Source organism: Ochotona princeps, chromosome 24, assembly GCF_030435755.1.
Source record: "Ochotona princeps isolate mOchPri1 chromosome 24, mOchPri1.hap1, whole genome shotgun sequence".
In the NCBI taxonomy this organism is placed as follows: domain Eukaryota; kingdom Metazoa; phylum Chordata; class Mammalia; order Lagomorpha; family Ochotonidae; genus Ochotona; species Ochotona princeps.
In genome coordinates, this window is record NC_080855.1 from 27,643,857 (window position 1) to 27,668,458 (window position 24,602).

The 24,602-nt window shown below is 53.0% G+C and overlaps 1 protein-coding gene across 4 annotated transcripts in view; it reads left to right on the forward strand.

The window, feature by feature from the left end:
* Positions 1–24,602, forward strand: part of HIP1 (huntingtin interacting protein 1) — a 106,913-nt gene that overhangs the window by 59,342 nt on the left and 22,969 nt on the right. For 3 of the 4 annotated variants that reach the window (XR_009247586.1, XM_058680908.1, XM_058680910.1), the window contains exons 2-8: positions 16,645–16,708; positions 18,662–18,804; positions 18,972–19,028; positions 21,603–21,683; positions 22,496–22,572; positions 22,993–23,054; positions 23,924–24,064. Coding sequence is in view for 3 of the 4 variants with exons in the window: in XM_058680908.1 (XP_058536891.1) it covers positions 16,645–16,708; positions 18,662–18,804; positions 18,972–19,028; positions 21,603–21,683; positions 22,496–22,572; positions 22,993–23,054; positions 23,924–24,064 (625 nt within the window). In the remaining variant the exon portion in view is untranslated. Of the gene's footprint in view, positions 1–13,072; positions 13,118–16,644; positions 16,709–18,661; positions 18,805–18,971; positions 19,029–21,602; positions 21,684–22,495; positions 22,573–22,992; positions 23,055–23,923; positions 24,065–24,602 lie in introns of those variants that run through there. The other variant, XM_058680909.1, reaches the window with a different exon arrangement.

Consider the following 24,602-nt stretch of genomic DNA (forward strand, 5'->3'; position numbering starts at 1 on the left):
TTGAGAAGCAAGGATTTAACGTCCCAGTATACCCTGTGAGGTACTGGCGATGCTGGGGAGTACATCCGGGCTGTTTCCTCTCTCCAACTGGGTCCCCTCTTTCTTGCCTGCCTCCATCCAAAGCCAGACAGGCACGGGGCCAGGCAGCTGCTGTCCCTAAGCCCAAGGATTCCAGGAGCCAGACATTGTACATGCTGGCTTGGAGCCCCAAACAGCCCCCTCCCCGCCAGGTCTCCTGCGGCATCCCCGGGGCACTAATGCGCCTTTGATTGGGAAAGGATTTCACAAAGTGGGAAGCTTGTCTTCGTCCCATGGCTACTGCAGCAGCTGGAGACTCTGGGAGGCCAGAGGGTGCAGTGCTGGCACCTACTCAGCTTCCGGTAAGAGCCTCGTGCTGTGATGTGACACAGGCAGAAGGGACAGCACACAAGAGGCAGTGACACTTTGCAACTTTGCAGCAGCCTGCCCTTTTTTTTTTTTTTTTAAGATTTATTTATGTTTTTATCGGAAAAGCAGGTCAGATTTATGAAGAGGTGGAGATACAAGAGAGATTTTGCATCTGCTGGTTCACTCCCTTAAATAGCTGCCATGGCTGGAGCTGGGCCAGCCAGAAGCCAGGAGCCAGGAGCTTCTTCTGAGTCTCCCATGTGGGTACAGGGTTCCAAGGCTTTGGGCCATCCTCCACTGCCTTCCCAGGCGAGAAACAGGGAGCTGGTTGGGAAGTGAAGCAGCTGGGACATGAACTGGCACCCATATGGGACTGACACTTGCAAGGTGAGGATTTAGCCACTGAGCCATCGTACTGCTGTTTACAACTCATCCAGGCCTGCGAGAGTGAAGACTCCCTCCCAAATTGGTTAACCCAGTCCTTTGAGCTCAGCATTAACCCACCTGGCAAAGCCCTGAGAACCTCAACACCTTGTTAACAGCATCATTGTTTTCTTGGGGCCTACATAGTGAATGCGGTGAGCTACTATCTGAAGGCCAGCATCCATATGAGCATGCATTCTGACTGCTCCAGTTCCCATCCAGCTCCCTGCTAATGCCCCTGGGAAAGCAACGGAGGATGGCCCAAGCGTTTGGGTCCTTGCCACATGTAAGGGAGACCTGGATAGAATTCCAGGCTCCTTCACTTTGGACTGGACCAATCACAGACCGTTGCAGCCATTTGGGAAGTGAACCAGTGTATGCAAGATCTCTCTCTCTCCTGTGCCATAAATTAAAAAAAAAAAAAAAAAGTATGTATTTGAAAGGCAAAGTTGTGGAAAAGGGGAGAGAGAGAATCTTCCATCTGCTGATGTACTCCCCACATGGCCACAATGGCTAGGGTTGGACCAGGCTGAAACCAGGAACCAGAAACTCCATCCAAGTCTCCCATGTGGGGTGCAGGGGACCCAAACACTTGGGCCATCCTCCGCTGCTTTCCAAGACTCTAGCAGGGAGCTGGATGGAAAGTGGAGCAGCAGCCAGGACTTGAATGGCACTCATAAGGGATGCCAGCATCACAGCCAGCGGCTTCACTCACAGTGCCACAGCGCTGGCCCCCTAAATCCTGACACATCCTCTCAAAAGCGCTTCTGGGAAGAGCTGTGCTTAAAGAGGGGGAGCAGCAATTCCTGTGACAGGTGTACACGGTGCCCAGTAGGTGCTGACTGATGAGTGATTGCAGTGCAGAAGGAGAAGGCCCCCCAGCCTGGAGGGTGATGCCAGGTGCCAGTTGGAATGGAGGCCTCCTGTTGAGTAGGTTTGTTAAGGAGTAAGGCCAGAAGAGTAGGGGGAAAGAGGAGGAGACACAGGTGTAAGGGCTGTGTTAAAAATATCCAGTGTGTCTCTGAAGGGACCACAAGCAACTTGAACCTTTCATTCTTTCTAGCGCGTCGACACCGCCTCCTGGTCCCGATGCTTGGAGGTGGGTTGCCCTGGGAAAAGAGTGGGAGCTGCATCTGTGGGTTGGGCTTTTTTTTTTTTTTTTTTGCAATGAACGCTTCATTCACTTGCTATCCTGAGCTGTCTGTGGAGCCGTCAGTTCAGCCTTGTTTTCTGGAATCTTAAAATAGCTTCCTCTTGCTGGAATCTTCCGGGCTGGAAAGAAGCCGGCTGGAAAGCACTGCCTCCCTCTCCCTGTCACCGCTGGCAACTACCCTGGCCCCAGCCCTGGGCAGGAACACTCCCAATGAGTGCTCCTGGGGTCCTTTCTGGCCAATGTCCAGATGTGTGAAGATTGTGCCCAGGTTAGCAGACAATTGGGGGCCACAGGGATCCTCTGCCAGGCTCAGAGGGGGTAAAAGAGAAAAGGATTTGGACTGGCACAGTGGTGTAATAGGCTAATACTCTGCATGTGGCACTGGCATTCCATATGGGTGCTGGTTCAAGTCCCAGATGCTCCATTTCCCATCCAGCTCCCTCGTTATAGCCTGGGAAAGCAACAGAGATGGCTCAATGCCTTGGGACCCTGTACCCATATGGGAAAGAAGCTCCTGACCCCTGGTTTTGGATTGGCCCAGTTCGGGCCATTGTGGCCATTTGGGGGAGTGAACCAGTGGATGGAAGACCTCTCTCTCTGTTTCCTTCTCTGTAAAAGTCTGCCTTTCAAATAAATAAATCTTAAAAAGAAAGAAAGGGATTATGCCTTCAAGGATGCAGTGGAGATAAATGGCCATGCTGAGAGTGAGTTTATTTAAAAAACAGAGTGGCCCAGAGTTTCCATCCACTGGTTCATTCTCCAAATGACTACAACAGCCAGAGCTGGACCAGGCCAAAGTCAAGAGCCTGGCACTCCACCCAGGTTTCCCATGTGGGTGACAGGGGTCCAGGGGCTTGAACCACCTTCTGCTGCTTTCCCAGGCACAGGAGCAGAGTAGTGGTGCTTCTGTGGGGTGCTGGCCAACAGTGGACCCCTGGGTAGTTCTCAGCTTCCACTCGGCTTGGTGAACCCTGGCGCCTGCTCCTGATTGAGCACTCAGAGTGCCTGATCTGGCTCTCATGGCTCCTTCCCCCTGCAGCTTCCTTCTGCCCTGAAACGGCACCACACCCCAGGAAGTGCAGCCAGAATTGGGATGGGGGAACAGCACGAGCCGCCAGAAGCAGGCCCTGGCCTTCCACTGTGTCCTTTGCCTTCTGAGAAAGACTGCTGTGAATGCCTGCACCTCCTGACTCGTGGGGCTGTGGCTTCCCTGCTGTGAGCACATTTAATATTGTGGGAATCTGCCACGGGAAAATGGGTTAAACTCCTGCTGTTTGTCCAAGGGTCTGAAAAGCTATAAGGAAAATAAAGGTCACAGTTGCTGACAGTTTGGGGTAGATCCTTCTAGACTCTTCTCTGCATGCACATGCGGGAGGTTGAACTCCAAGAGAGTGCTGTTGATGTAGGTCAGAAGCAGCCAGACTTTCATCGGATTGACCCAAGCTTGTACACGTACACCAATACACACCTCCTGAAACGAAACAGGATTAGGACATCATAGAGTTTCTTGAATTTGGAGCTCTCTTTATGCTGTAGATCTGACCACAGTCTTAGCAAAGAGTACACAGGCACGGATGTGGGCTTCAAAATCTGACTCCATCACCCCCTCGCCTGGGTGGGTTCTCAAGGTTCCCTGGGTTAGGGTTTCCCTTGTGTAGATGAGGATCCTCAGACCCTTCTTTCCAGGGCTGTCAGCAGGGCAGGAGTTCCTGAGGATGGAAAGTGCAGGCCCTCAGTGCACATCAGCTCGTGTTGCAGATTATAACCAGTACGGGTGCATTTTCTACTTGGAGTAAGAATTTCACTGGCACGTCTAAGAGTAACTTAAGTGTGTGCTTCTTATTTGAAAGGCAGAGAGAGAGAGCAAGAACTTCCATCTGCTGCTTCACTCCCCAAGTGGCTCCCATCATGAGGCCAAAGCTAGTAGCCAGGAACTCCATCTGGGTCTCCCACATGGTTGGCAGGGGGCTCCAACATTTGATCCGTCACCAGGCACATTAGCAGGGAGCTGCCTCGGACACAGAGCAGCCAGGACTCAATCCGGGGCTCTAAAGTGGGACACCGCCATTGCAGGTGACAGCTTCCCCAAAGCCCCGGCCCCATGGGGATATTTTCTGCTTGGAGAAGAAGATTCTGGCACCCACAGCTAAGAATCCTACCATGCTTGCTTCTTTACTCTTGAAGGACATAGGCCTCCAGGGTTGAGCTTGCAGACATAGCTTCTTACTGCTGTGTGTGTGGAGCTGCTGGTGAAGACAAAGACCATCACCCTTTCAACCCTGTAACCCTGTACAATCAGGCTGGCCAGGCTGAGGCCCCGTCCCCGTCGTCTCTGCTGTGATACAGCAAGCCTGGGACTGGCACATTGGTTCAACTGTCTGATCCTCTACCTCCCAGCCCTGGCATCATATATGGGCACCGGTTCAGGTCCCAGCTGCTCCACTTCCCAACCATCTCCCTGCCTGTGGCCTGGGAAAGCAGTAAAGGACAGCCCAAAACCTTGGGATCCTTGCACCTGCATGGGAGACCTGGAGGAGGCTCCGGGCTCCTGGCTTTGGATCAACTCAGCTCTAGCCATTTGGGGAGTGAACCAATGGATGGAAGATCTTTCTGTCACTCCTTCTCTATAAATCTGCCTATCCAATAAATAAATAAATCTTAAAAGAAAGAACAGCAAACCTAAGCCCGTGTGATTCATAGACAAGCAAAATGTACGTCTTGTAGCTTTTGGACACCAGGAAGTCCCACATGACTGTGACAGCAGATTGGGTGTCAGGAGGGTGCCTGTTCTGTACAGGGCGCTTTCTCCCTGTGTCTTCAAGTGACAGAAACAGTGGAAGAGAGGGGGTGGGTGGCCCTAGGAGAGCCATTGGTCACCTCTGCAAAGTCCCTACCGCAGTGGGGAGGTGCATTGCTCCACGTACCTTGATTTCAGAGGGCGGTCAACACCACCAGATTCTCCCACGCTCTAGACTCATCCCTGTCCTGACTGTCCCACATCCTCTCCCCCAGGAGCCCGTCACACTGCCCCTTCAGCCTAGGCTATATGCACCCCCAGCTTCCATTCACTGAACACCTGCAGCCGTCCCCCGACACCCCCTCCCGCTTCCCCTTCTGTACTCCATCCTAAATCCAGGCTCGTGTCTTACTCATCTCAGTATGATGGACAAGTGTGAAAGTGACACCCACCACGCAGGTGCTCTGCCTGTGTCTGCTGGGTGAGCCAAGGGAAGGAATAGAACAGGTGACTCAGCACCGGGAGGGTGGGATGTGGCTGGACTGAGATGATTCTGACAGAGGGGGTATCATTCTTCTAGGTGAGGAGGGGGAGGGGCTCGTGTTTGGGATAAGCATTTGCAGTGACACAGGGACAGAGCACGCCGAAACCGCAAAGTCCAGCAGCCTCCAGATCCTAGGCCCTCGATCGCCTGGGCAGCCATGAGCCCTGCCGTGTTTCCGGAAGGGTTGGGAGCTGTGCTTTCTCAAGAGAGGTCTGGAGATGTGATGGATGACTCTCCCACTTGCAAGTCTTGCCACTCTTCCTCTCTTCCCCTCCCCCACCTCCTGCCAAGGGAAGGGTTGTCCCCTTCTTCCCCCCCAACCCCCACCATAGGAGCCGGAAGGGAGAGTTCCGGGCAGCTGTGGGTTCTGGGGAAGTCGCATCACAGCCCCCCCACGAACGTGGTGCAATCACCTGCAGGATTAGCAAGGGCCCACATCCTCCCCCGCTTACTTCTGCCAGTGTCGAAGCAGGAAGTGGCCCTTCTGGGATAATCAGAGCCTGCATCCCCCACCGCTTTCTTTTTTCCCCCCTGGCTCTGACCTGAACTCTGCAGCTCCTTGGCAGTGGCCCAAATGGATTTGGGTATTGATCCCTTTGGGCTCTGAGCCCTCTGAAAGCTAGAGGAGCCGGGAGGACGACAAGCTGGTCCAAGGGAAAGGCCTGGTGAGGGGATGAGGAGGTCTTGGCTAGGGCTGAGGAGGCAGAGGCTGGCTTAACTCCTGGCTTCAGGTTGCACCTGCCTGTGCCTCTCAAGGCTTGCAGCATGAGTACCCCCTGTTCTCAGCCTGAAGACAGCTTGCCCAGCTCTCAGCAGCGCACCCACCTGGCTCTTGGGATCCTGCTCCCATGTGCCAGACCCTGGCCCCAGCTGCTCCCTCTGCCCACACTGCGGGCAAATCCTGTGACCATTTGAAAAAAGGAGGCAGGCCCACTGGCACAATAGGTTAAACAGTTGCCTGAGTTGGCGTCCCCAATTCCGCTTCCAATCCTGCTCCCTGCCAATGTTCCTAGGAAAACAGTGGAGGTGACCCAAACCCTTAGATCCCTGCCCCTCACATAGGAGACCTGGGCAGAGCTGACTTCAGCCTGGCCCAGCCCTGCCTGTTGCAGGTGTTTGAGGAGTAAACCAGCAGACAGGAGATCTATCTCTCTCTGCCTTTCAAATCAATAAACTTTTTTTCTTGAAAGATTTATTTATTTGTCTTGGAAAGATAGATATACAAAGAGAATGAGAGACAAGAAGATCTTCCATCCACTGGTTCACTCCCCATGTGACCACAGTAGCCAGAGTTGAGCAGATCTGAAGCCAGGAGCCTCTACCAGGTCTTCCACATGGGTGCAGGGTCCCAAGGCTTTGGGCCGTCCTCAGCTGCTTCCCTAGGCCACAGGCAGGAAGCTGGATGGGAAGTGGAACAGCCAGAATTAGAACTGGCACCCATATGGGATCCCGGTGCATGCAAGGCGAGGACTTTAGCCACTAGGCTACCACGCTGGGCCCTCAAATCAATACACTTAAAAAAAAAAATCAAAGGAAACAATAAACTTTGACCCACTTCCTTCCAGCTACTGGGCCTCTTTGTCGGTCACACCCTTAGCAACAAAGGGAATGCTGGGAGATTCTTGCTGCCCTCAACCCTCCCATGTGGCTACAGTCCATCTAGGAAAGCCCAGAAGGACCATAACCACAGTCAGAAACTGATAGAGTGAGACCCAACATCCACTGGGAGAACCCAGGCAGGTGCCTGTCCCTGGGACCAGCTCTGCCATTGGCCATTACATGGCAAGAGAACTGTTTTATCTGAGCTCTCTGTAACAGATGTGCTTTGGTGTAAATCATACTTGTGTCAATGGAATCCTATTTTCAAGGTGCCAGCAGAGATTGCTATTTAAAGGAATCGGGGTGCCAGCGTCTTTTGTAAGACGAATATACTCTCCTAATTTGCCCTTCATATCAATCCAGAATTTTCCAGGAACAAAAGAAAATCAGAAAGCTTACGTATCCTGCAATCACACTGTGCTTTTTGGAGCTGAGGGAATCTTGTTTTTCTAAGCTTTCTCTGTCTGCGCCTCACTATTTCCCCCGCTCCAGTTTATTCCCATTTTTGTGTTTGATGGGGTTATTCCCTTAGCCAGGCATTGGGGAAGAGCAGCTTGTGGAGCTGGTCCGGGCGAGACAGAGAAAGATCTTCCATCCCCTGATTCACTCTACAGATCGCTGCAACAGCTGGGGCTGGGCCAGGCTGAAGCCGGGAGCCAGGAGCTTCTTCTGGGTCTCCCACGTGGGTCCAGGGTCCCAAGGACTTGGACCATCCTCCCACTGCTCTCCCAGGCATATCAGCAGGGAACTAAGTTGGAAGTGGAGCAGCCAGGACTTGAACCACCTACCATGTTTAGTTTCTCATAAACTCTTTGACCACCCCCACTGTGTGCATGGATCTGCTGATCCAACTGCATTTCGGGGGAAAAGAGGCCATAGTGGGTGCAGAGTACACCCTCCAGGGGTGAAGGGGGTTGCTGAAGCTGTGCTGGGAAGTTAAGGAGCTCAGGGGCTGTGGGTTTCCTGAGCTGGGACAGTGGAGCTTCCTTTGGGGTTGATTGTAAGGGGCTGTCTGTGGTAAAAGAGGCCTGAGATGGAAATGTTAACTAAGGAAACTGAACAAGACATAGGGAAACGAAGTGCATTGGGGAGGAGAGGCAATGAATGGCCTTGGCATCACTGGAGTATGACAAGTGCCTCTCGACATCAAGTCACACGCCTACGAGTTGCCCTGCTGACTTGGCTCTATGAAACAGCTGGATTGGGTGGTTTCAACCTCCTGGGCACCAGCTACCCTTGTGTCTGAAGCCGGTGGGAGCTAGGTTACTGTAAGCGCTGACAGAGGGGAGGAAACTGACCTCACGTGGACACAGCCAGGGAGGGAGCCGTCCAGAGTGGCGTGGCTTTGTGTGTGTGGTGTGGGGAGGGGGTGGGAGAGGAAGTTGGGCAAGACTGGTGGTTTGAGGGAGGACCCAAGCCAGGGTTTGCAGTGCTTGCAGACTAGCTGTGCAGCTAGCCATACTGTTTCTGAAAGCCCTGGCAAGGGGCATTGACCAAGGGACACTCCAGCCTGGCTAAGGGGAAGGGTCAGAGTGTGTCTAAGAGCATCCACGGTGACCAAACCTCTAAAGTGCAACCCCCTGTGAACTTGACCTTGCAGCTTGGGCCATGGGGTGAAGGGGTCTTGGCAGGGTGAGCGGAAGTAAGCCTTCCTGTGAGACAGCCCTGAGGTAGGGATGGGGGTGGGGGCTGACTAGGCTCTTCCTTTACCCTGAGACCTGGTATCCGAGGTCCTACCCTATGCCTCACATTCTGGAACCTTCCAGAGGCCTAACGAGGACACCTGAGATTGGCACAACATCTCCTGGGGTGAGACAGCTGGCATCTGGAAGAGGACCCACATGAGATGCCAGGCTGCCCAAGTCAATGGGAAACACGGGCAGTTAGGTTGGAGCCGGAAATGTCAGCAAGAGGGTGACCTTTTTCCTGGGTTGTGGTGGGGCAGACTGGTGGTGGAAGGGGATTCTGTGACAGATGCTCAAGGCCAGGGGGACAGATGCTTTCCTCTTCCTGGCACATAGGAGTAGTGGGCAGCAGAAACGGCCTGGGATCCTTTCCGAGGTCAGTCAGCCCTACACAGTGGCAGAGATGACTGGAGTATAAGAGAGGTTAAGGAGGGGCCAATGTATTAGCTCAATTGGCTAATCCTCCCCTGGAAACACCATCATCCCACAGGGGTGCCAGTTCTAGTCCCAGCTGCTCCACTTCCCTTCTGTTTCCCTACTTGTGGCCTGGGAAAGCAATAGAATGGCCCAAAGTCTTGGGACCCTGGAGGAGCTCCTGGCTCAGCCTTGGCTATTGCAGCCATTTGGGGAGTGAACCAGAAGATGGAAGATCTTTCTCTGTCTCTCCTTTTTACAACAAGAAAGAGCAGTAAGAGTGGCCAGGGAACAAGAGGTGACCTGGAAGACTTTGGAATTGTCATGGCACTGGGGACTGCGGGGAGTGGGGTACAGGGAGGTGTTCCTCCACAGGACAGAAGAGGAGACGTGGGAATGACGGGCAGAAAGGAGACACGGTTGTCCACCTCCCGTATCAGAGAGACTGGTTTGAGTCCCACCTCCACTTCCAATTTCAGCTTCTGGAGGCAGCAGGTGATGGCTCAAGGGATTGGGTCCCTGCCTGCCACATGGGAGGGAGACCCAGAGTGGAGGGAGACTCCAGCCTGCATCAGGCCTGGCAGTCGCTGGCAGGTGGGGAGCGAGCCAGCTCATCTTTTCTCCATCTCTGGCACTCTGCCTTTCAAATCCACTGAAAAAAAGTAAAGTTGGAGAAAGGGATGGGTAAGAGATAGGGCTTCTAGGACTTTCTGGGCAGCAGGGATGGCTTCAGAGGAAGAAAGCAAGGTGTTTGTGGCAAAAGCAGAACCTTGACAGTTCCATCCTGAAAAATACCACCTGTCACCTGTAGCCTTGGTCTCCCTCCCCCTGCCTAGACAAGGAGGAGCTAACTGGCTGCCCAATGTGAACAGCCCTAGCCTTGGGCACCAGGCAGGAAGGTTGGTTGTCCCAGTCCAGAAGGGACTGGCCACTGTCCCCTGACCCTGCTCCCTCAGGCTTATGCCTGCTTCTCCTGCCCAGGTGACTGGGGAGGGACATCCTCGCCCTGTTGTAGGGCAGTGATGTCTGACCCAGCAGCCTGCTCATTGTAGTTTCACACACTTAACTTGTCCAGAGCCTCCAGTCGATTCCCTTTCTGCCTCTTGGGCTGCTCTTCTCAGCCCCCACTCCCACCTGACTTGGCTGGAGCCTCTAGCTTCCAACTCCTGCTCCGGGCTCCTCCCCTTCCTCCTGTCCCAGGTTTCTCCTCCTCCTTCTGCCCCAGGCTCCTCCTTCCCCAGTTCCTCTTGGGAATCCCATACCGGTCCTGCGTCTCATTTCCACCAGTTTTACCTCTGATGGATCTGATTTTCATGCCCAGCCTGGCCATCTCCCCATCCTTGCAGACAGCAGAAAGTAGGGCTGGGCTGGGGACACTGGGAGTCCTTGAACAAAGTGGCAGCAGCTGGCCTCTGGTGAGGGCTCGCTTTTGGCTTCCCACCATTGCCTTTGCTAAGACCCCCAACTCCTGGGGACCCTGGTGCCCTAACCTCCTGACCACTCCACTCCTAGTTACTGCTGAGTCAGGGATGAGGTTTCAGCTGGGACCTGGGGGACCCAGCTTTCAGACCACAGCAGGCGCCCAGTTGCTCTCTGAAGGTGAGCTGAACCGTTCCTGGCTCTCCCCGGTTTTGCCGCACACCAAGTGGCAGTTTCTTGCTAAGGCAAGAAATCTTGATCTCTTTTATAAAAATTTGTTGTCTTTAAAGATTATTTTATTTGTTTTTTTATTTATTTTTATTTGAAAGGCAGAGTTACAGAGAGAGAGAGTCAGAGAGAGATCTTCCATCTGTTGGTTCACTCCCCAAATGGCCAGAATGCCCAGTACTGGGCCATCTGAAGCCAAGAGCTTCTTCTAGGTCTCATGGTGCATTGGGAACCAAGCACTTGGGCCGCTCTCTGCTGTTTGCCCAGGCACATTAGTAAGGAGCTGAATGGAAGGTGGAGCAGCAGGGATTCATACCAGCACCCATAAGGAATGCCATTGCCACAGGCAAGAGCTTAACCTGTTATGCCACCATGCCAGTCCCTTAATGAGCCTGAAGCAGGCCAATGCCAAGAGCCCAGAATTCAATCTGGGTCTCTGATGAGCAGCAAAAACTATGCTCGCCAAAACCACTACTCCGCTCCACCTCCCCCTACATCCGCTCTCTGTCCTTGCCCCTGCTTGTTCTTCTGGCTGTTGCCTATGAATGCAATCAGACTGTGGGTCACATGTGATGTCTGGTTCCTGTCGCATAGAAAGTGGTTGGGGTTCCTTAGTACTCTGTGTGTGTGTGTTTATTCAAGAGGCAGAGAGAAACAGTGAGCTCTGATACTCTGCTTCACTCTCCCAATGCCCGCTGCCAGGACTATGGGGCCAGGCTAGATCCAGCATCCAGGAACTTTGTCTGGGTCTCCCACGTGGGTGTCAGGAACCCAAGTGCCTGAGCCAGCACCTGCTACCTCCCAGCATGCCCAGGAGCAGCAGGGAGCTGGGCTCGGGAGCCAGAGTTGAGCATTGAACCCAAGGACTCAGATGTGGGAGATGTGTCTGATTGGCATCTTAGCCAGCAGGCCACACACTGGCTCCAGGAGTTGCCATGGGTGCATCCCAGCGTCTGCCACAACAGTCACTCTCAGCCTGTGGGTCCATGGCACTGAACATGCTTGCCATGTTGGTATGTCTTTCTGGGTCTCTGTCATTTCACTCTGGCGCCCACCCTTCCTTCTGTCCCTGGGAGTGTGACTTGTCCGGGCACTCGTAGAAGTGGAACTGCACACACACTCACGTGTGTCATATGTGTTGCGTGTGTCCTCGGGGTTCCTCCACACTGCTGCACGACTCACCTGCCTGCCTGTTTGAGGCTGAATGATGTCCCACCATGAGAACACACCACCTCCTTCTGCCACGAACCCCTCGGCAGGTGCTGCCCACTTCCACCATGTCTTCCACTTAGATTGATCCTGCAGCCCTGCTAGGGGCCATGCAGAATCTACATATTTAAACAAAAGGTTTATTTTCTTACTTGGAAGGCTGAGTCACACACACAGAGAGCAGGAGAAAGATCTTCTGTCCACTGATTTACTTCCCAAATGCCTGCAATAGCCAGGGTTGAGCTAGGCTGAAGCCAGGAGCCAGGAACACCATCCAGGCTCCCCACAGGAGCAGCAGGAGCCCAACTGCTTAAGCTCACTGCCTTCCAAGTCATGAACAGGGAATGGGTCACAAAGAAGCATGGAATAGACAGGGCTTGGACTGGTATTGCAATATGTGATGTGCGTGTCCCAAGTAGCAGTTTAACCTACTGCACCACCATGCTTCAATCTTCTGAACTTTTCTATCTGCTGGTTCCTCCCCAAATAGACACGATGGCCTGAGCTGGACCAGTCCAGGAGCCAGGAGCTTCCTCTACGTCCTCAATGTGGATGCAGGCTCCCAAGGTCTTCTGGCCCATCCTCCATTGCTTTCCCAGGCCGTAAGCAGGGAGCTGGATGGGAAGTGGAGCAGACAGGACTTGAACTAGCACCCACATAGAATGCAGGCACACAGGCAGAGGCTTAACCTTCTATGCATTCTTAATCCCTCTTTAAGTTCTCGCCTCCCTACACCACCCAATGTCACCATGAGTCCCAGAGTGACAAGCCACAGAAGTACACATGCTGTCTACAGTTCTTTCATTTCTTGCTGTCTTGCTTGTTCCTCTCCCCCTCTGCCCTGCCTGTACTCAGGATGTCCCTCCCATGGCCTCCACATAGCCTCCTCCTGCCCCTGGCCCTGTTCAGCCTAGCTACCACCACCTCCCATCTCCCCCTGCCTCCCCCGACACTCTGGGCACATCCACTCCTGCTGCCCCCGCCCCGGAACCTTCCTCACCAGCCAGCCCCGGCCTTGGCAGGCCCAGGAGCTGGGCTCCTGCCAAGGGCTGTGTGCGTGACCGGACTCTGCCCAGCTGGCCCCCGCAGCCTGTAGTGTTCCCATTGGCCACAGCCCCCAGGGACAGGGAGGGAAAGGGAGGGAGGAGGGCGCCCTTCCTGTGGCACCTGCTGATAATTGGCTCCCCGGAACCCATCATCATCGCAGATGCCAGGGCCGGCGGGGTCAGAGAGTGCTGCTCCCTGGGGGCTTGTTGGACTGCATTTGGAGAACTACCTGTTTGTAGAGGATGTCCTCTAACCTGGGGCCCCCTCCAGAGGTGAGACCCTCAGCTGCGACCTTCTACCTTCCCTCCATCCTGGGTCTTCCCACCTCCCATCCTCCACCTCAGCCTATAGATGCTCCAGAGCCAATTCAGATCCCACTCAGGTTGGGAGAAGGAGCGGAAAGTCTCAGGCGACTGTAGCTCCTGCACCTGCTGCTCATCCCAAGGAGGTGGCCTGGGGAGGGATGCCTGATTATTGATTATGGCTTTACCCTATACTTCCCCTCTCTGACTTAGAATCCAGGGCGGGTGAGGAGAAGGCAGGTGTCTGCTCCTGGGATTTTTTTTTTTTATGGCTTAGCAATGTTTTATTATAGCTAAGTACCATAATTTATCCCTTCTTCCACTGATGAATATTTGGGCTATTTGTTTTTGTTTTGTTTTGTTTTGTTTTTGCCCCTGGGATTTTAATCTTGCTGGAATGAAAGGGCTGTGCAGGACACAAATGTTTTAAATGGTTTGCGGACAATGGAACTGGGAAGATAAATGTATCTGGGGGCAAATGTTTTCTGAAATCCAGTATGTGTATTCCCATCACCTCATCGAAGGGATCTTTAAAAGCTCATGGAAAATGGGGTACAGAAAAGTTATGCGTGAATTTTGCAAAAGTTTTCTTTTGCGGGGGGTGGTACTAAAATACTTACCTTTTCATTCCATGTTTCCACAAGCACTTGCAAGTGTGCTTGTGTGAATTGCCAAACACATCAGGAGGAATATGAGTTCCTTTAAAAAAAAATCGATAGTTGACTAGCTTGGCAAGGCTTAATGCAAGGTCAAGTTTGTCCCGTGCTGTGCAGAGGGGGCAGGACTCGGGGTGTGGGAAGCTGGGAAGATGCCTGGGATCGAGGAATGGCGTGGAGAGGCAGTACTGCAGGCACAGGATATCACAGTAGCAGCAGGACACTGGGCTCAGCAGGGAACTTATGTTCTGGAAACTTCCCTGGGCCTGCAAGCAGCAGCTTCTCTCCTACTCCTAGGTTGGCCCAGGCTCTTGCTGTCGGTTCTGGGCTATAAGGAGAGGTGCTGGCTCTTGACACCTGTGCGGACAGCATCCCATGCTTTCCTTACAGACCAGGACACTGGCAAGGGACCTCGTCTCCATTCCAGAGTATTGCGACACGTCTCCCCTGGCCTGGAACTTTCAGTGGCTCCCCAGTTCCCATCAGCCCCCCAGTATCCTTCCCCATCCAGCTGAACTGCCTACAAATGGGAAGCCATGAACATCTGAAAGCCATGAAACCCAGCCTGAGCATTTAGTCTGTCTCACCGTACCCCAGCTTTGACATGCTGTTAAGGTTACGTGATGTCTGGTATCAAGAGGGTCGGCGTGTGGCATGGTGGTTAAGATGCTGCTCGGATACTCGCCTCTCAAATCAGAGTGCCTAGGTTCGAGTCCTAGCTCTGTTTCACATCCAGCAACCTGCTCGTTCACATCCTGGGCAGCAGCCTAAGTACCTGAGTCCCCACTACTCGAAGTGACCTGGGTTTAAGTTCCAGGGCCCTGGCTATGGCTCAGCCAAGCCCTTGCTGTTAGGGGCAAAGTAAACCAACAGATGAAAGATCTTTTTTCTCTCTTCTTTGGTCTCTCTGCCTCTCAAATAAATTTTTAAAAATTAATCAAGGGCTCGGCAGTGTGGCCTAGTGGCTAAGGTCCTCGCCTTGATCCCATATGGCCGCTGGTTCTAATCCCGGCAGCTCCACTTCCTCTCTATCTCTCCTCCTCTCAGTATATCTGACTTTGTAATGAAAATAAAATAAATCTTTAAAAAAAATTAATCAAAAAAAATTTTTTAAGAAAAATTTCAGAAATAAGAGCCAGTAGCTGGTGGTATAGAGGAGGGAGCAGGGTTAGCTAACTATAGCTGCAGAACAGAATGAAACTACCACCTGGGTTTAAAAATAAAACATTACTGGGCATACAGTTGCCCTCATTTATTTAAGCCTCTGCTTAGTATGCAGTGGGAGAGTTCATTAGTTTCCATGGAGACCATGTGACCTGCAGTGCCTAAAATATGTGAGTAATTCAAAAATTCCATGGAAAAATAGAATTAAAAGTTTATCATTCAAATCTTGAAGCTCACATTGTTTCTTCATGAAAACGTACCTTGCGTGGACTTTCTGGAGACCTCTCATCACCTGTCATCTGGCTGTTCGAAGGCGGCGTGTGCCAGCCAGCCCCTTACCCACGGAAAGTGTGCGTGGCCAAGATCACACTGTTGATACTGGGGACCGTTGAGTCTGTACAAGGGGCCTTCCTATTGGTTGACATTTTTCCGTCATAAAAAAATGAAGGCATCCACTAACAAGCATTTGTTGGAGCCAGCTTTGTGGTACAGCAGGTTAAGCCACAGCCCACAGTGCCATGCCAGCATCCCATATGAGCACTGGATCAAGTCCCCACTGCCCCACTTCCCATCCAGCTCCCTGTTAATGTACCTGAGGGAGCAGTGGAAGATGACTGAGTATTGAGGCTCCTGGTACCCGTGCAGGAGACATGGTTGGAATTCCAGCTTCCTGCCTTCCAGCTGGAGAGTGAACCAATTAGATGATGTTCTCTTTCTCTCTGTCACTTTGCTTTTTCAAACGGTTATGATGAACAGTGACTTTAAACACCACACACACCCTGGAACTAAACCAGTAGCCTGTAAGTACAGGGATTCTTGTGTCAATCATGTCCACCCACACCATCAGATAGCATGCTGTCTTTTGAAAGGATTAACTAGAGTTTTATAATGTGTTGGAAGAATATTCTGTGATATGTCAAGTGAGAAAAACTGATACGTGGAAATGTCTGTATCTGCCAATCCCGTGGAGCAGTGGCAAGATTAATCCCTGCCATGTGCATGCCTGTGTGTGATATGAACAGGTTGTTAGCGTGGGACAGGGGTACAATGACTTCAGTGGAAGGGAAACGGCAAGCAGCTGTGCTTAATACAGCAGCTGATGTATTAGGATCATGGGTGTGTGTTTTTGTGCATGGTGTGTGTCTATATGTACATGTGAGTGGGAAATTGGAGTTGAAGAGCCACTGTGGCCAGCCCTACCCCTTCCATGCCCCCATCAAAGGCCCCCCAGGGAAAGGGTCCCAGAGGACAGAGACTGGGCCACATGCCCTCGGCCCACAGCAGCTCTCGCCCCAGGCGGCTCTTCCTCCTGCTCCCCCCACCCCCCGCCCTCCATGCCCAGGAATAATGTTTCCCCGGGCTGAAAAGCGCCCCTTTGTGCAGGCTTTAATTGCCGTGTTGTTGTGCCAAGTGAATGAGTGGCAGGCAGGCACAGCAGCTGGGCAAAAACGCTGCCAGGCAGCCTGGGCCAGCTGCCCCTGCCCCCATCACTGCCCACCTCTGCCCCCAGCTGGGCACCGACAGAGACACAAGTCCAGTTAGGGGCACTGCGGAGGTGTGGAGGGGATTGCCAAGCCTAGGCTCATTGGATGAGGGGAAAGGGGTGTGGGGTGTCCCCTTGGCTCAGAGACTCATTCATCTCTTCCTCCCGCCCCTCCCCCGCCTCTTGTTTTTCAGACCGTCAGCATCAATAAGGCCATTAATGCACAGGAAGTGGCGGTGAAGGAAAAACACGCCAGAAATATCCTTTCGTGTGCTGCTCAGAAAGCCGACCCTGGGGGAGGTCACATCGCGGGTGGTTGGGGGCACACAGGGGACACAAATGTCACAGCCAGGCTGCCTGGATTAGCTGTAGAAAGTGGAACGCCCACCTACCTGGATCAGGTGTCTGGCAGGTGTCTGTGAGCAGCTTCCATTAGCCATGGCTTCCAAGACCAGGGCTGGCCAAACCCACTGGGGTACACTGTCCCCCATCCTTGACCCCAGGAGGCAGGAGCTAGATCTCACCCTTCTCTCTGAGTGTAAATGCAGGAGTCTCCACGCATGCCATGGCAGGCGCTCCATGACCTGTGAGCAGATGCAGCATGCATCCCAGGGGAAGGGACGCAGATCCCGGACTGGATGAGGGAGGGCAAGAGTGACCAACTGGTGGACCCATCTCTGGGTTCACCATGTGGTCCCAGAGCCTATGGAGTTTGAGGTGCAGGAAAAGGAAGGTGCACCCTGACAAGGCCAGGTATGTACACAGGAAACAGGTGGGTGCCCAAGTCACCTAGGTTTATTTGTTTGTTTGTTTGTTTTTAATTGCAAAGTCAGATATATACAGAGAGGAGGAAAGACAGAGGAAGATCCAATGATTCACTCCCCAAATGACCACAATGGCCGGAGCTGCACCAATCCAAAGCCAGGAACTCTTCTGGGCCTCCCACACAGGTGCAGAGTCCCAAAGCTTTGGGCTGTCCTCGACTGCTTTCCCCAAGCCATAAATAGGGAGCTGGATGGGAATTGGGCTGCCGGGATTAGAACTGGCGCCCATATGGGATCCCAGTATATTCAAGGTGAGAACTTTAGCCGCTAGGCCGCAGCGCTGGGCCCTCACCTAGGGTTTATGGAAAGGGCTTTGGAGCCCGAGGTTGCTGCTTTTGCAGCAACAGCATCAGGTCTGGAGAGCTGGAAATGAGATGGAAATGCTGGCCAGGCAGACCAGCACTGTGGCTCAGGAGGTTAAAGCGCTACCTTCAACACCAGCCTCCAATATGGGGTGCCAGTTCAAATCCCAACCGCTCTGCTTTCCAATCCAGCTCTCTGCTGCTATGCCCAAGTGCTGGGACCCCATGCCACCTGCATGAGAAACCCAGATAAAGCGCCAAGCTCCTGGCCTAGCCCTGGCTTTTGTGGTCACTGCCTTCCAAAGACATTAAATAAATCTTTATTTATTTAAGAAAGAGTCAGCATGTTGGCTTGTGGGGTCCCCAGAGTAAAGCAGGCCTCCCATGTTTAATAACGGAGAAGAGAGAATTTGTAGAAGCTGTGATGAATGGTTAAAATAGGAGCTGCAGGGGCCTGGTGTGGTAGCCTAGCAGCTAAAGTCCTCACTTTTCATGTACCAGAATCTTATACAGGTGCCAGTTCGTGTCCCTGATAGTCCTGCTTCCCATCCAGCTCCCTGCTTGTGGCCTGGGAAAGCAGCCAAGGACGGCCCAAAGCCTTGGGACCCTGCATCCATGTGGGAGACCCAGAAGAAGCTCCAGGCTCCTACCTTTGGATTGGCTCAGTTCCAGCCATTGCAGCCACCTGGGAAGTGAACCAGCAGACGGAAGATACTCCTGTCTGTCTCTCCTCCTCTCTATATATATATTTGACTTTCTAATAAAAATGAATAAATCTTTTAAAAAAAAAAAAAGCTGCAGGACCTGCCCATGCAGCATGTGCAGGCACACAGGCTCACACACACACATACACTGAACAGGCTACAGAGGCTGTGCCATCCCCAGGAAATGGGCTAGTTAAGGAGGTTTTATTAGATTGTGGCATTGTGTTGCCATCTGCTCCCCTCAACCCTAGCATTTGCCAGAATGAAGACTGGACTCTTGGTTTTCTTAGCTGCAAATGGTGGGTGGCCAGCTGTGGGCTGCCCCGATGCAGACTGGGGCGTGGGCCCAGGGACCCCTGTTTTCCTTGACTCCCTCCTTACCATGCATCCTGGGGACCCACCATGAGAAGGGGGCACAGGCCTTCTGGTCTGTCGTGAACCGCCTGCCACTGTCCAGCAACGCCGTGCTGTGCTGGAAGTTCTGCCATGTGTTCCACAAACTCCTACGAGACGGGCACCCACATGTGAGTTCCACCCTGGCCCCAGTGGCTGCTGGCCACCTGTCCTCCTGACCTCTTTGCTCCTAGTAAGAGACTGACACCCCACAACACAACCACACCCCACAACCACTACCACCACCTGCCAGCCTCAACTGCCATGTGGCCCTACCAGTTACTCTGTCCATCCACAGGTGCTCAAGGACTCCCTGAGATACAAGAATGAGCTGAGTGACATGAGCAGGATGTGGGTGAGTTTGGGCTCCTCCCTATACCCTACCACCACCAATGGTCCACCCATCCAGACCTGTGAGCTGGAACACATTTCTTTCCTCTAGCTTTCAGGATTGATCGTCCCAGAGGGGCTAAGGATGCTACCCCACACCACCCCCCAGCCGCCATGGGATGACATCCACTACCCCACCTTCCTGGGTCCCCCAGGAGCCACAGGACAGTCTAAGGCCATAGAGGCTTCTGTGTGGAGCAAACCACATGCTGGGGTGCTGGGGTTCCTCAGCAGGGACTGGCCTCCGTCTCCGCTTCACCCCTCCTCCAGGCAACTCTGGGATCGCCCTGAGAGTGAACGTTTCCAGTTCTTGGGGAAAAAAATTATTTTATTCATCCTTTTTTATATATTTCCTGATTATCTTATTATTTTTATGAAAGGCTGTCACCAGAGGGAGAAGCATCTGTTGGTACACACCGCAAATGGCCATGGTTTGGGTCTTCCCACGTGGGTGCAGGGGCCCACACACTTGTCATCCTCCTGGTAACTTTTCCGGGTACACCAGCAGGGAGCTAGATTAGAAGCGGAGCAGCCAAGACTCAAGCTGCCTGTCTGATCTAATGGGATGCCAGTGTCTTGTACAGCAATGCCAGCCTCGTGTCTTTAGTTCTTAATGCCAGTGCCTTTTCTTCTCTGGCTAGGGATGCCCGCTGCCTTAGGGTGAGATGAGAAATGGAGAGCAATACCCAAGTCCCGAAAGAGGGTGTCTGGGCAAACCCTTCTAGATTCCCATGGCCATGATATGTGTCGGGGAATCTGCATTTTGAAGACTCTGCTCAGGTGGAGTCTGATAGGCCCTTTTGGCCTCCAGCAGTTGGGAACCACTACGTGAGCCTACTTCCTGGAGCTCTCACCTTTTTCTGTCCTCACAGATCAGTAGCAATACTGTGGACCCTACTGCCTGTCTCAGGTGAGGCGGTGCCCTCTCACTGGGAGACAGGCAGCTCGTCCTCAGGGTGTTGGCAAAGCTGGAAAACCTCCCAGCTGCACCCCAGGAAGCTTTCTCTGTGATTGCTGAAGGGGTTTGTCCTTTTTGGCGGCCATCACCTGTTTGTGGGGTCAGTTGTGGTACCACATGTTAAGCAGCCACCCGTGACACCAGCATCCCATAGGACAGCTGGTTCTAGTCCTAGCTGCTCCATTTCTGTTGCTGCTGGGAAAGCAGTGGAGGAAAGTGGTCCAAGTGCTTGGGTACCTGCCACCCACGTAGGAGGCCTGGATGGAGTTCTCGCTCTTGGCTTCCGCCTGGCCCAGGCCCGGCCATGGTGGTCTTTTGGGGAGTGAACTGGCAGGTGGAAGCTTGCTCGCACACTCTGCCTTTCTGTCTCTGATTCTCTCTGCAACTCTGCCTTTCAAAGAAATAAATCTCTTTTTTAACGACCTGTTACAGCTTTCTCTTTTCTTTTAACTTTTCTGTATTTTCCTGGAAATTTCTCTTTTTATTTATTTTCTTTACATGAGTATTTTGAAGTTTAATTTTTGTTTATTTGAAAGCAGAATTAGTTCTGTCTTTCTGTGCCACTACCTTTCAAATAAATAAATACTCAAAAAACATTTTTAGAGTAAAAATAAAGATGGAACAGTGTGGATTTTTAGGACAGTGCAGCTATCCCATGTGATACGATAGTTACGTGTTTGTCAAAGCCTGCAGAATGTGCACCACCAGGAATGACCACTGCTGGGCACTGTGGGTGTTGGTGTGTGGCATCAGCTTAGGCACAGCAGGTGTAACAGGTATACCACCAAGGTACAGGCTGTTGGGAGTACAGCAGTTTTAGTTTTTGAGATTCTTTGTCCTTCAGTTTTGCTGTGACCATAAAACTACTCTTAAAAAATAACCCAGCAGGGATGACATTGTGGCATAGCAAGCTATGAGTCCACCTGCGGCACCAGTATCCCCTGTGGGTGTTGGTTGAAGTCTTCACCTGCTCCATTTCCCACCCAGCTCCCTGCTTATGGCCTGGGAAAGCAGTAGAGAATGGCTCAAGTCTTTGGGCACCTGCACCCACCTAAGAGACTAGAAGAAGCCCCTGGCTCCTGACTTCAGCCTGGCTTGTGGCCATTTGGGTAGTAAACTCACAGGTCTCTTTCTCTGTTTCTTCTTTTTTTTTTTTTTTTTTTTTTATCACACTGCTTTATAACACTAGGGAAAAAAAATAACTTTTTAAGAAAATCTATCTAAATTGAAAAGAGAGTAACAGGAAGGTCATACCAGAAGACATCAAGAAATTGATGAGAAATGAAAGTGAAAGATCAGCTTAGTTTGGGGGAAGGCCCCCAAAAAGCGTTCTGAACCCACACCTATTTTTGTAAGACTCATCCATGACAGGCTCCGCTTGTCGCCACGATTCTCTGCAGTGATTGGCTGGAGGTCTGGTTGACTTATTGATGTGATTTTCCGTGTTGTCGGTGTGAGCATTGGTTATTTTCATTATCAGAAGAGATTTCTTATGGGAGGAGTGGTGGCAGCAGGTACCACCCGGGCTGGCATTGGTGCTGACTCTCTCCCCTGCTTCCCTCCCACCACCCTTCCTGCAAGGGCCACCTGAGCGAGGGCTACGGACAGCTGTGCAGCGTCTACCTCAAACTGCTGAGAACCAAGATGGAGTTCCACACCAAAGTGAGTCTTGCCCATCAGGGTCGATCGGCAGGCCTCCTAAGAAAGACAGTCCACCCACGGCTCCCCGCCTTCCCGCCCAGTGACAGTCACATGCTAGGGGGGGAGCTTAGGACAATGCCACCCGTTGGGCTCCACCTGCAGAGCCTCACACTGGAAAGTGGGGCGTGGGGATGTATATTCCTAGCGGATGCTGCTGAGGGGGATGTGTACTGCTACAACTGGTGCCAGGATCCCACCTGGAGACCGACTGCTGTAGGCTCAAGCTACAGCAAAAACAAGGGGCTCCTGGGCCTCAGAGCTGGAAGTACTCATTCTGAAATGCCAGAACAGTCACCCACCCTCCTATGGCAGGTTCCGTCTGCTTGTAGACAAAGCAGAGGATGGAGAGTTAATGACTTCCAGCCCCAGGGTCTGAGTTTTTTGTGCTGACTTGAGAATGGATTGGCCCTCTTGGATCCACAGTAGTGGCTTCAGGTAGTGATGAGGTAGTGATGGGACAGCAGAGAGCCCCCCAAGCTGACTACCTCCCCACAGCGCCCCCCACAGGTCCCATTGTACCAGGGGAGAGTAGCTATGGAACATTCCAGGGATGGGGCAGAGCCTTCGAATCAGGGGATAGGCAGCAGGGGGTCGTTGCTATAGCCCACTCAAGGGTCTGCAGTGTGTGAGGTCTGGGGGCCTGCTGCTAGGAGTAGAAGCTGCCCAAGCAAATCCAGCTCGAAGTGGCCCTGGTCCCCAAGCAGGCAGCATACTTGCTGTTGATTTAGCTGAACTCTTAAGAAAAATGCATCCTTTCTCTACCTCCCTTCTAGAATCCCAGGTTCCCAGGCAACCTTCAGATGAGTGACCGGCAGCTGGACGAGGCCGGAGAGAGTGACGTGAACAACTTGTGAGTGAGCTGGCTGGCCCCGGTGCTCCTGGCAGAGTGGGGAGGAGAAGCTTGCTGGGAAGGCGGGGGGGCGAGGCGGGGACTGCTCTAACAGCCTCTGAGGGGCTGGCCCAGGAGCCACCTCATGCTGGGCCTCATCGAGACCCTTGGCCAGCTGTCCCATGCCCCATGGCTACCCTCAGTCTCCCTCCCAGGGCTTGGCTTTCCCCTGCCACTCAGGATGCTTCGTCTTGGCCTTCAGATATGCATTTGAGTTGGGGGTGGAGGCCATGCATGTGTGAGTGTGACTGCATTTACACACACACGTGTGCACATGTGTGTGTGTGCATCGGGTGGAATCCCCAGCTTGGCGCATGGGCAGGGACAGGTGAGTGGCCAGCCGTGGACTGTGACGTGTTAGCTGTCTCCTCTTGGGTGCAGTTTCCAGTTAACAGTGGAGATGTTTGACTACCTGGAGTGTGAACTCAACCTCTTCCAAACCGGTGAGTAGCTTCCCTCCTGTCTCACTCTCAGGACAGTCCCCAGGGTGATTCACGTTTGGTCCAGCCCTCCTCTGCCTACACACTGGGTGGCACAAGGGGCTGGGAGATGTCTGTGCCCCGGCTTGGCCCTTTCAACTACTGCCTTGAGGGAATGGCTGGAGCTCTTGGCTATTTTTGGTGGTCCCTGCTGACCCCCAGCCAGGCTTTTGGCACATCTCCTTTGCTGGGGAAAGGCCAGTGGTAGACTTGATTGGCTCCCAAGTCCACATGAGTAGCCCATGAAATCCTGCTGTACTGTCCAGGTTGGCCTCCCCTGCCAGGCTCCCCCTCTCCTGGGAGTTAGGGAGCATCACCTCTCCTGCACCAGACCCTCTCTGACAAGCCCTAGTTTCCTCTCCCCCTGCCTCCCCATACCCTCCCTGAGGTGCCATGTGAGAAGCAGCTTTCTTACCATTAGGCCTGAGAGTGAGTGCTCACAGGATGGGCTCACACACAAGCTCTTGGCTTCTCAGCACTGGGCTGTGCAGGGTCTGGCCTTGGGACGGTGACCATGACCTTGACTGCAGCCTCTGTTGCTGTGTTCATTTGTGCAGCCTGTTCTGGTCCAACCCCCAGACAAGGCATGTCCTGGAGTGACAAGTTCGTTGCTTACTGCTTTGAGCGAGCAGTTCAGCATGGGGTGTGTGAGAGGAATAGGTACTAGTATGTTAGCATCCTGTGTCGGTGTGTCCTGGACCAGCCACTCCCTCTTCAGGACCATCATTCCCTGTGGATTGGAGGTCTCTCAAGGAGGCCGTGCTCGCCCAGGGCAGGGGAGCCTTGGCCAGGGCTTGTCTGTCCCTGCCCAGCCTCTCTGCCTCTCTCCTCAGTGTTCAACTCCTTGGACATGTCCCGCTCCGTGTCCGTGACGACAGCCGGGCAGTGCCGCCTTGCGCCACTCATCCAGGTCATCCTGGACTGCAGCCACCTCTACGACTACACAGTCAAGCTGCTCTTCAAGCTCCACTCCTGTGAGTGTACAGGGCCAGGGGCAGTGTGTGTAGGGGGACCCCTCATCCGTGAGCCTCACAGGCCAATAGGGTGCTCTGGAAAGGCGCAGGCCTGCTCATGCACTTGATTTTCTGCTTCTGTTCCAAAAGACCCCGGGAAGGTCTGGGGTGAGAATATAGGAGACCAGGGGCTGCACTTGCACATGCCCAGTTAAACACCTCGCTTGCCCTGGCTGGGTGCCAGGCTGTCCCTGTCTGCCCACAGCTGGCTATAGCTAGCCACCATTCATCACAGGTTTCCCAAAGCACACAGGGGACACCCCCACGTGAGCTCACAGTTTTCCAGACCGTCTGTCAACACAGACCCTTTGTATAGATGGGATTTTTTTAAAGATTTATTTATTTTTATTGCAAAGCCAGATATACAGAGAGGAGGAGAGACAGAGAGGAAGATCTTCTGTCCAATGATTCACTCCCCAAGTGACCACAACGGCCAGTGTTTCGCCGATCCAAAGTCAGGAGCCAGGAACTTCCTCCAGGTCTCCCACATGGGTGCAGG